This window comes from Lactuca serriola, chromosome 7, assembly GCF_051521515.1.
Source record: "Lactuca serriola cultivar US96UC23 chromosome 7, Lser_US96UC23_V15, whole genome shotgun sequence".
In the NCBI taxonomy this organism is placed as follows: Eukaryota; Viridiplantae; Streptophyta; class Magnoliopsida; order Asterales; family Asteraceae; genus Lactuca; species Lactuca serriola.
In genome coordinates, this window is record NC_136414.1 from 125945667 (window position 1) to 125957086 (window position 11420).

An 11420-nucleotide genomic window follows, 5' to 3' on the forward strand; every position below is an offset into this window, starting at 1 on the left:
TCCCTATCCCTCTACCCCTCCCTCCCTCCCTCCTGCTCTCTCTATAATCTTTGACGTCTCCAAAGTGCATATCAAAAAATAGAAGATGAACTGGTAAAGGGTGGGTTGGGGTTAAGTTAGAGGTTAATGGTTTTAAATAGTGGGCATTATTTCTTTTTAAATTTGTTAATATAAACAAATTAAAAATAAATGAGAAAAGAATTAGATAAGGATAAAATAGTCTTATTAGATATGATTAATGAATTCATAGACGAAATGTGCAACTCATAAACATATCAGATACGGTCAGAATTAATTTTTGAAAACAATGACTAAACATTTGTTTTAAGATACAGGAGGGAGGTTTGATATAATTTACTTTTCTTTTTATTATGGAAAACCATAAAAGGGCAACAAAGTGTAAGATTTTATAATAGAAGGTGGTCGTTTGAATGGACGGTGATAGTTTAGTGGGGAGAAGTGAACATCTCTGTTCTTGGGCAATTTCACATGCCTCAAACCAGTGAGAGTTTCAGTCTTTCAGACGACTGACCTAGATTGTGGAATCCTAAATTCTATCGATAAGTGAAGGATTGAAAGTAAGGCTTTGAAAAATTAGAAATCATACGTGCGTTGACGATGGATTCGCTTTTAGTCCAGAGAAGGATAAAATTGGATTTCTATGGCGTTTCGTTTCTGCTGCTACAGATCGTGGCATGTTTAAATCGTTTACTCCCATTAGCGTCTGGTAACATCTTCTTTTCACCATTGACTCTTACTGATTGCCTTCCTTGTTGCCATTATTCACACATACACACAAACGCGTTGACATGATTGGTTGGTGATACTGTGATTTGTGAAATTATGATAAATAAGATCGTGCAATTGTATTGAGATGTGTTCAGTGAACCGTTGCTCCCAAGTGAGTCTACGTTGATGAACCATGCCTAAATCCCTCTATTTCTGTTCATCAAACATGAAAAAAAGGGAAACTAAAAGAAGAATAAACTATCCAACTGAATCACTCGGGATTAATTTTCCCTTGTGATATCAGACCTGGGCATGAGCATGAGTACATATAAATGCAAAGTTGGATGCAGATATCTCAATACGTAATGGTTTAGGGGCACTCAAATTCTATGTACCTTAAATAATTTAGTTTTACTTCTGCATCACTCTAATTTGCATTCTTTGAGGGTGCTTTCAAGGTCATATATAAACCAAAAGTTGAAGAGTAACTCCTCATTCACACAGATTACAAAACAACATAACAACAAAAAATCAGGAAACTGCTATTGATTTCTAAAAGTTAACTGAGAGAGTTACTGATCCATTACAAGTTTCTACACTTTATTCTCTAATTCCTTCTGTTTATATAAAGAATAGAATAGTAGCATCTAACTACTAACCGAAAAGAAAGAATGCTAACCGTAGAAGTGAAAAGACAAAACTATCCTCGTCACTTGGGTTCAACACACATATCAAACAAGGTCAATTAACCATCAACTATCCCTTGCAATGTACTTTCTTATATCGTGTATCATTGCCTACTTTCATTTCTTTCTATTACAAAATTGTACTTTCAACATTTTTTTTATTAAGGCATCATACTTAGCAAAATCTATCTAATTTATAGCATTGTATTCCTATTTTTTTTTCTTATAGCAGTGAAAATTGCATTGTATTCAGCTGAACTATATAAATGGGTATATTTTCAAGGATGCAATGCAGTAGTAGGAGTATGAAAGTAGGATGCTATAATAAACAAATTAACGTATTTTAAAGGGTTAAATATGCATTTTTATATATATTTGTGCATTATATTATCCTCCTTTCATTTCTTTATCACATCATTATTCTTTTATTTCTTTCAAATTAAGGCATTGTACTTTGAAAAATGTATCTAATCATAGCATTGAACTTTCAATAAAAGAAAAAATCTTCAATTTAGATAATGCTGCTATAATTGGGTATTATTATTATTATTATTATTATTATTATTATTATTATTATTATTTTTTAAAATCTGTAATAGGAAAATGAATGAAAGTACATTGCTATTTCTTGGTTGCAGCAAAATCGGATGGAGTTTGTGTATCTCCTGGAGGTAGGTTTCCAGCATATTCAATTCAAGGGAAGCCTCCAAGAAAAGTCAACAAGGGTCCAAATGATTTGACTCTTTGTAGAATCTTCCGGAAGAAAACATGTTGTGATGTCACACAAACTCATCCTGCCTTGCTGGCAATTAGGAGATTGGCTTCAACTGGAGAGGCGAGTGATGAATGCTTGCATTTATGGGAGCTTCTAGAATGTTCTATTTGTGATCCACATGTTGGTGTACAACCTGGATCACCTGTTATATGTGGCTCTCTTTGTGATAGGATTTATGATGCTTGCTCTAATGCCTACTTTGCTATGGATGCCAAGAATCAGGTAATTTACTTTTCTTTATTTGTCTATTATATTTATAACATCCTACTTTCAAATTTTGTCTTGTTAAAATTGTTTTTGTATTTTAAAATATAATGTTGTAATAGGAGGAAATAAACAGATCAATGAAAGTATTGTGATATTTCTTGCATTTAAGAAAAACATCTTTTCCAGTTATCAAATTTTGATATCAAGGAAAAATACAGAAAAACACTATGTAATTTCACCATCTAATTGATTTAACCTCTAAAATGTTCTTTTTATCGATTTAATCACCAAACTGTTGATTATAATTATCATAAAAAAACAATTCTTATCAATTTAGCCACTTACCATTGTATCAATTTAACCACTGAACTCTATATAATAGTCATAAAACGAGTAAAGTACACATTTGGTCCTGGTGGTTAGAAAGTTTTTTTTATTATTTAATTTATGGTCCCTATATCCAGTTTTCATTTCGATTTTGGTCCCTAGGTCGACTTTAACCATTCAGCTGTTAAACTTGTTAAAATTACCAATTTGCCCCTGGCTCATCACTAGATTTTTTTTTTATATAGAATTAGCCACCAAACTATTATCATAATAATCATAATTAAAATAAAATGTTCTTTTTAAAAAAAGAAAATAATATATAGTATAATAATAGTTTCTGAAAATAAATGTGGTAATTAAATTGATTTAATATGACACAGGTGTTGGCTCCATGTGGAATGAGTGACACTGTTTGTGGAAGAGCATCTGAATGGGTGATAAATGGAACAGAGCTTTGCAAAGCTTCTGGGTTTTCTGTGAAGCCATCTAATGATTTTAAAGATACATTTTGTTATGGTGGAAAAGCAAGTCTAGAATCTGTTGTGGATTCATGGCGGAGTTCACAATCCAGTGTCACTCGGACCACCCAAAGTTCCGGTGTACTCCATCATTTTCAGCAGTGGGTCCGCCAAATGCCCATTAATGAACAAGTTTCATGGGCTGTTGGAGGATTAGTTCTTACTGCAGGGCTTCTCTTTGTAAGGTCAGATTTTCAGCCACTAATTTACAGTTTTGGTCCCTCTTTGGTTCTGGACCCTGTGTTTTCCACATGAGGGTATTTTTGTCATTTCTTCTCTCTAGTTTTATCTCCGTGACACGTGATAAGTTGGCTAGTTCTGCTCTTGTTTCGCACACAAGGGTATTTTCGTCATTTCTTCTCTCTAGTTTTATCTTGATGACATGATAAATTAGGTTAATCCCGCTCTTGCTTTAAATAACCTGTTTTGAACAAGAATATTTTTTTAGATCATATTTGAAATTGAACAAAATAAAACCTTATTTTTTAACAAGGGTATATAATAATTACAATAAGAGAATAATAAAAAACTCAAAATAAGGGCAAAATAGTCATTTTACACGAACTTAACAGATTTGGGTGCTGTTTGTTTTTCTGAAGCCAAAATGTCTGCCGTCTGCGGACCACATCTGCAAGCCTCTGTAGCAGAAGAGGTGGACCAAACCTCTGCAGTCTGCAATAAGAAGTCTGTTTGTTTTTTAACGTCTGCAGACTGCTGAAATGAACTGAATTTTAAATAAATTGATTTTACAAACTTAAAATGTTTTCTCAACACCAAAATTTTAACAATAATAGTCGTACAACATTGGAAAAAAAATTCATCCATACACAAATCTAATTTCAAAAGGTATTGTAGCAAAAATTAATTTAACATCATGCATATTACAAATATTTCAACATAAAAAAAACAATATATAATAACTATTTTCAGCAACATTATGCAATTTCCATAACTATTTTCATATTTTCAGCATTATGTTCATACTTTTATCATGAAAAAGTTTGATTTTCAGGTGTATAATGACTATTTTCAGCAACATTATGCAATTTCCAACATTAATTTCATATTTCCAGCACTATTTTAATACTTTCACCAAGAAAAAATTTGATTTACAGCAATGTTATGGAAGTTCCAGCAAAATACATCAAGGAAACGCCATTTTCAGCAAGATTTAACAAGAATTTTAAGCAACAAGAAACAATTTCAACATAACTTTGGGATTTCCAACATCCAACAAGAAATTTAACCAACAAGAAGCAATTTTCAGCAAAAATAAATAATGAATTTCACTAAATTAGATAGTTTTCCAGCAAGGTTAAGCAATAATTTCAAGTTAGAAGTAAAAAAAAACGAAACAAAATGTGCAAACTTGTTCGTCTTCAGTGGAGATCGGAGAAGAAAGCAGTGGCGGCGGCCGACGGTCGTGGTCTGCGATCGGAGAAGTCTGCGGCGGTTCTGATCGGTGAAAAAGAACGGTGTTTTGTTGCTGGAGCGAGGCTAGGCGGCGTCGAGGGGGAAGCTTCGAGGGTGTGAAGTCGAAAGAAGATGGAGGTGCCGATAATAGAATAGAAGCGTGTTTTTTTTTTAGGTTAAAAGTATTTTGCAGACCTTAGAAATGGTTGGTCCATGTCTGTGTGGTGAAGACCTCGCGCAGACATTTTTAGATCTGCGCACTTCAAAAAAACAAACGCACTGCGAGGATGTATGTCTGCGCGTGGTCTGCGTGGCGCAGACAAAAGTGATTTCGCAGATCTTCAGAAAAAAAAACAAACACCACCTTGGTTTCATGGTGTTAAATCGTAGAAAAAAGATTCTTTTAGGTATGAAAACCAAAGAAAATGACAAACCACAAGGACCATTTTTGCAGTTTACTAAAACTTACACAAAACAACCAATTTTTGAACATGGCAGAGGACAAAAGGACGAAAATACCCTCGTGTGTGCTTAACGTGTGATTTTGGAAGGATCAAACCCAAAACAAAATGAAACCACAGTGGTCAAAAGATCAACAAAAAAAATTGTTTTTGGATAATAATAATATTAATGAAAACAAACAGTACAACACAGGGACCAACTTTGTAATTTACTCAAGATGTTGTGGAATTACTTATATACCCTTGTGATGGATGCAGTAAAAGGAAGAGCAGCTACTATCAGCGGCAACGACAGGCGGCTGTACAACGCACTGCAAGGAAGCTTGGAGGGAAAACAAGCCCCAAGTACCCTGCGAATCAAGCTAACAGAAAATGAAACTTGTAGATGAAATTTTACTATAATACCCTTTTAGTCTTGTAATATCATATCAGTAGTAGGTTTTCACTAAATTTTACAAATCTTGTGTTTTTTTATAGACATTTGAGTTTGTCCAGGGAACATATGCAGACTTTTTTAGAAGGTTTGATGGAAGAACTTATTGGGATTTCAGTTTGTTAAATGAGCCAAGGCTGGACATGTTTTTTAGGGCTATTTTTGCTGGACACGAATATGTAACTACCCGTTCATATAGCCGCCATTTAATTTTTGGAAAATTTCAAGTCTTTTTTTTTTATTTGCTTAAATGATTCCTTATGTAGGAGTCCTAAATTACTAGTCTTTATTTTCTTACAAGTAGCATGTTTAGTTTTAGTAATAGGAATTAGTTATTGAGATTAGAAAGAACTAAGGATTTCTTAATTTTGTTCTTTGTTGAAAATCCGGTCATATTTTATGTTATCAAAGTCTTATACATCGATCAAATCCTTCTTATAACTTGTGTCTTGCATGACAAATTGATGTATTAGAATTGAGGTCGACATTAGTTAGTTTAATTAATATAATTATTATGATCTCTGTTGCATATGATGAAGGTAGTCCATGGACACATATGTTCTACCTCAAGTGGAGGAATGGCTAATGACATCAACACCCCCTTATTTCGCAACAATGAGATTGTTGTTGGTATTGTTTTTGTTAGTGTTGTCGTAGTGGTTAGTGTTAGATGTTCTTGATATTGATGGGATGTTATTGTGGTTGTTGTTGGGTTAGTGTTAGATGTTCTTGATATTGATGGGATGTTATTGTGGTTGTTGTTGATGTTGCTGTTGTGACTGTGTTGTTGTTGTGGCTATGATTGTTGTAGATGTAGATGTAGTTGTTGTTATTATAGTTGTAGTTATTGTTGTTTTTTGTTATTATTATTGTTGTTGCTGCTATTTAGTATGTTGTTATTATTACAGTTTTTCTTATGGTTGTTAGGTAGTCTTTTAAAATTTTCAATTAAGAAACAAACTTTGATTTATTATTATTATTTTCAGAGTATTAGCTAGCCTCTTAATTTAGACTCTTATTTTTTTCAGCAACCTCTTATCCTTTTGGACATAAGCGTATAAGAGTATCAGAATAAAAAAAGAGGCGTATTTCCATCCTCCATCCCTCCCACCTTCTCCAGCTCGTACACCATTGGCTCCATCACCTCCACCCTCCTCTCTGGTCGTCGCTGTCCCCCCTAAACCACCTCCGGCCAATACCGCCCTCTAACCCTTCGCTGACGATGTGTAATTTTTTTCTTGCCTTATCCCGCTCATATGTGCTCCTTCGTGAACTCACCCCTCCATATTTTTCCTGCTCTACCGTTATGCTCTCATTGCTTTGTCGTCGACTGTCATCTTCTCTCGTTTATCTCCTTAATTTCAGGTAATCTTCCCTCTTGAATCTTCGGTTGCTTCTACAATCGTGGAGGTGGTAGAAAGACGTCTCTTTTGTTTTCCTCTTGATTCTGTTGGATGTTCTTGTTTTTGTTTTGATTTTTAATTTTATTAGGATTCTAGCTTAATTTGAGTAATTTTACAGGCTAGACCAACTTTTTCTGTTGGCACTTTGGTGCTTTCAACTCTAAATGATAACCTACACAAGGCTAGTATTTGGGGTTTTGTTTTGAAATTGGTTTAAATTAAATGACTTTGTGGAATTTTGTAGTCGAGTACGTTCATGAAGCATGTTTTTACTCGACACATTGTGTATGATTGAAGATTTGAAGATGGTTTTTTTTAGTTATTCACTAAAACGACCATAAATGCAATGCATTTTTGGTTTGAAACCCATTAATTTGACAATGTGTATATGTGTCAAATTTTGTACTCATATACATTCATATTTTTATGAGGCATCGGTTTGAAGTTGTTTGAATTCATAATTTTTTTTTTTCACTCAAGGTATTTTGTTGAATGGTAAAGTGGTTATTTTTATCATTTAACATAATAGTTCATATCTAACCAAAATATGTTTTTTTATTCGCAAATGAATTTAAAGCCACTTAAAAATTTAGATCATCCAATGCGCAAACCATGTTCCTTTCTCCTTCCTATAAAAATTTTCTTAGTTGGTTTTTGTAATTGTTCAAAATTATTAATTTCAAACATCATCATTGATGAAGAATTTGTAATTATGTCCATTTATTGAGACATAAAGAGAAAATAAACGTGAATGGATGTTTCTTTCATGATGTAAACGTTTTAACAACTTGTTTTTATCACATTTCATATTATAAAAATGGATAATTCTACAAAATTAAATGTGTAAGGCGAGTCATATTTTACGTAAAAGCGTGACGTGTTGATAATGATAAAACTTAGAGAAAATTACAAATATAGCAATTTTTCCTAACCCCTTTGCAGGAAATAGTAAAAAAAACCAAAGATTACAAAGATAGCCACTAAAATCGTAGATGGATTAGGGTCATCTGTGATTTTGCCTTCTCATCTGTGAATGTACAAACGCTTAAAGTATGGGCGTGCATTGGAAGTTGTATGTTCGCGGATGATTTTTTTTGAGTTTTTTGGGTATAAATACCCCCTCACACCACCCACGTTTGCAGATTCAGTTCATCTGCAGTTTTGCGGTGAAGATTTATTATTATTATTATTATTATTTTAATTTTGACTACGAAAATGATAGGTTTGAGTACAAAACAACCATATTATATATAAAGTCTTGCAAAAAAATTTCAGTTTAATAGTTATTTCTTTGGAAATTTTGTTTAAAACCTCTGTAATAAAATTAGTGAAGTTTGGGTTGTAACCGAAGGGAGGTGATAACTTGTAGAGACAAATCTGGAATATGTATTTCCACAGGGAGGAATTTATGAATTCCCTTTTATATTTTCCGAGTATATTAGTTATAGTGATTTTATATCTTTGGTGAATATGAAAACTTGTTTGTTAGATTGATATAAAATTAGTCTTCGCTTCCATCATCCTGAATTGAATCATTATATAGTCTTAGTTGAAGACATTGGTGTTAGAATGTTGATCAACGTAATCAAATCGGTTGAAGGAAGGGCTGTGAAAGTGTTTGTGGTGGCTGATGAAGGTGATGCAGTTAAGGAGGATGACGAGAGAGGAAATGAGCCGGTTGCTAACTTATCCATCGATGAAGGGAGCAACAACCCAATATGTACTTTCATGACTCCTAGTGTACCTTGGTTTCTTAGTGTTGTTGAAAATGTAAATGTGATGTATTCACTTATTCACTATGTGGATCCTTAAAATTACAAGATAATCTTATATGTTTAAAATAACATATTCTAGGTCAAATCTCAAAAAAATGATGTCATAACCTACTCATGACCATTTTTGCTAGAAATCTCATATAGTGTTCATAAAAACCATAGTTTTTGTAGTTTTGTTTTTATGACCCTTTTTATGTGGCTTATTTATACTCATTTTTCATAGTTTTACATTTTAAACAAACATACCACATATAAATACTCATAACTCTAGATAATAACATTATTTCATGCAAATAATACTTTTACCCAACATAAAGAAGAAGCATGCATAACAACTTGTGTTATTATACAAGTTTACTTGTATCCCCCCCTAAACTTGGAAAAATTGAAAACTTAAGGGTATGAACTCACATTGAGTGGATTTATTAGTGGATAAAGAGATGAAGATGAAAATTTTCAAGCTTAGAACACTTGAAGACACTTGAATGTCAAATTACCCTATGGATATTAACACATATTAATGTGTGTAATTATAACAAAACTAGTATATTTAGGTGTAGAATCACTAGAATTATGGAGAAAAACTTTCTAAAAATTGAAGAACCAACTTTGTGGATAATTATCCTTAAGAGAATTGAAGTGTTCTTGAAGGAGAGATGATGAAGTGAAGAAGTTGAAGAAAATGAAGAGAATAGAGTTGGGGGGGGGGGGGGGGGGGGAGGAGGGGAGAGTTGTGGCGGTAACTTTAAGGGGGAGGGGTGGGTAAGGGGTATGCAGGGGAAGGATTTGACTAAATGTGTATTACCTTATGGTTAGTGTTTTTATATACAAGATGTTAGATTAGGGTGGAGGACAACATTGTTTCTAGTGATTTTTATAAAAAAAAAAAAGTCAAACCTTTATAAAACTAGGCATTTTTATAAAAAAAAAAAAGTGGTATTTTTATAAAGGAATATGGTATAAATGATGCATAAATATTTAATTTGAATTATAAAAATTCAAATTATTATAAAAATCATTATTATCAAAAATAATAATATGTTACACGAAAATTAGGTTGATTCCTAAATTCTTTCCGTTAAAAGTCGGGCGTTTAGGCCGGGTATAGAATCTGTTGCGTTTGGTGACGAATTCACCAAAAATTTGTATATGTAACCTTTGATATGAATTTTCCATGTAGTGTTAGGTTTGTGAACTCCACTACATTGTGTTACGAATATTATTTATACCCAAATAATATATAATTGAATTATCGAGTTGTTACGTTACTAACCCTAATTAGGGTTTATATTCGATAATTGGCAACTAGAGAGGTACTTTGTATTATAATTTGTCAATAGTACATTAGAAATATCATGGGATATCACATTTCTCCTAAAATTCTAATACAAGTTAAGTTGACCTGGTTGACGTTTGTTGACTTTATTTGACCAAAATTGACTGTTGTCACATCATCCCCCTGTTAGAAGGAATTTAATCCCGAAATTGGGATTCCGAGTGGGTCCTAAAGGGTTAGGGAAAAGATGTGGGTATTTCTGTTTCATTTGGTCCTCGCGTTCCCAAGTAAATTCAAGTCCTCGCTTGGCGTTCCAACAGACATTTACTATTGGTATGCAGCTTTTCTTTGTTTTCTTGACTTCCTTGTCCATGATTTCCACAGGTTCCTCGACGAAGTGGAGACTCTTGTTTACTTCGATCTCGTCAAGTGGAATAACAAGGGTCTCATCAGATAGGCACTTCTTTAAGTTGGACACGTGAAAAGTGGGTTGCACGTTGCTGAGTTCCTGTGGTAGTCGAAGTTTGTAAGCTACCGGGTTGATCCTGGCAAGGATCTCGAATGGCCCTATGTACCTTGGATTTAGTTTACCACGTTTTCTGAAACATATCATTTCCTTCCAGGGTGAGACCTTCAACAACACACGATCACCAACATGGAATTCCTAGGGTTTGCGTCGTTTATCCACATAACTCTTTTGTCGGTCCCGAGATGCCTTTAGTCGTTTACGGATCTGAACGATCTTCTTTGTTGTTTCCCATATGATCTCAAGGCAAGTAAGAGTGTTGTTAGGCACTTGTCTCTTGCTAGCTGTGTGCCACCCACCTCAGCCCAACATAGAGGTGATCTGCACTTGCACCTATAGAGGGCTTCAAATGGAGCAACTTTAATGCTAGAGTGATAATTGTTATTGTATGAGAATTCGATAAGCGGTAAGTGGGTATCCCAAGATTTATCGAAGTCTCTCACACAAGCTCTCAACATGTCTTCCAGCGTTCGAATGGTTCTCTTGCTTTGCCCATCAGTTTGTGGGTGATAGGTTGGTCCCCAAGGACTTTTGCAGTGATTGCCAAAATCGTGAGGTAAACCTGCTATCTCTGTCAGAGATAATGGATATTGGCATACCATACAATCATAAAATCTCCTTGATGTATGTCCTAGTTGGTTTCTCCATTTTGTCTGTCTCTTTTATTGGCAGGAAGTGCGCGGATTTGGTTAACCTATCAACAACTACCCATATGGTGTCATGCACACTAGTTGTATTGGACATTTTAGTTATGAAGTCCATGGTTATCTGATCCCACTTCCACTCGTGTATATCTGGTTGTTGTACAAACTCGAGGGCTTTTGGTATTCTACGTTGACCTTGGCGCAAGTCAAGCAATTACCCACATAAGTAGCGATCTCCGCATTCATG

At 34.0% G+C, this 11420-nt stretch overlaps 1 protein-coding gene and 1 long non-coding RNA gene across 2 annotated transcripts; both read left to right on the plus strand.

Annotated features, from left to right (window-relative positions):
- Nucleotides 1–439: 439 nt before the first annotated feature.
- Nucleotides 440–5770, plus strand: LOC145061668 (folate receptor family protein). The gene is made up of 4 exons (XM_079009204.1): nt 440–727; nt 2054–2412; nt 3105–3427; nt 5375–5770. Exons 1-4 carry the CDS (start codon nt 619–621, stop codon nt 5490–5492), a joined length of 909 nt encoding a protein of 302 aa, XP_078865330.1. The 5' UTR covers nt 440–618; the 3' UTR covers nt 5493–5770.
- Nucleotides 5771–6542: 772 nt separating this feature from the next.
- On the plus strand, nt 6543–8798 carry LOC145062436 (uncharacterized). The gene is made up of 2 exons (XR_013687560.1): nt 6543–6914; nt 8496–8798. It is a non-coding gene; the product is annotated as an uncharacterized LOC145062436 (long non-coding RNA).
- The last annotated feature ends 2622 nt before the right edge of the window (nt 8799–11420 follow it).

Coding starts and splice junctions, on each gene's coding strand:
- LOC145061668 (XM_079009204.1), top strand. CDS start 619: ATGGATTCGCTTTTAGTCCAGAGAAGGATAAAATTGGATTTCTATGGC. Junction 728..2,053: donor TTTACTCCCATTAGCGTCTG/GTAACATCTTCT, acceptor TCTTGGTTGCAG/CAAAATCGGATGGAGTTTGT. Junction 2,413..3,104: donor CTATGGATGCCAAGAATCAG/GTAATTTACTTT, acceptor AATATGACACAG/GTGTTGGCTCCATGTGGAAT.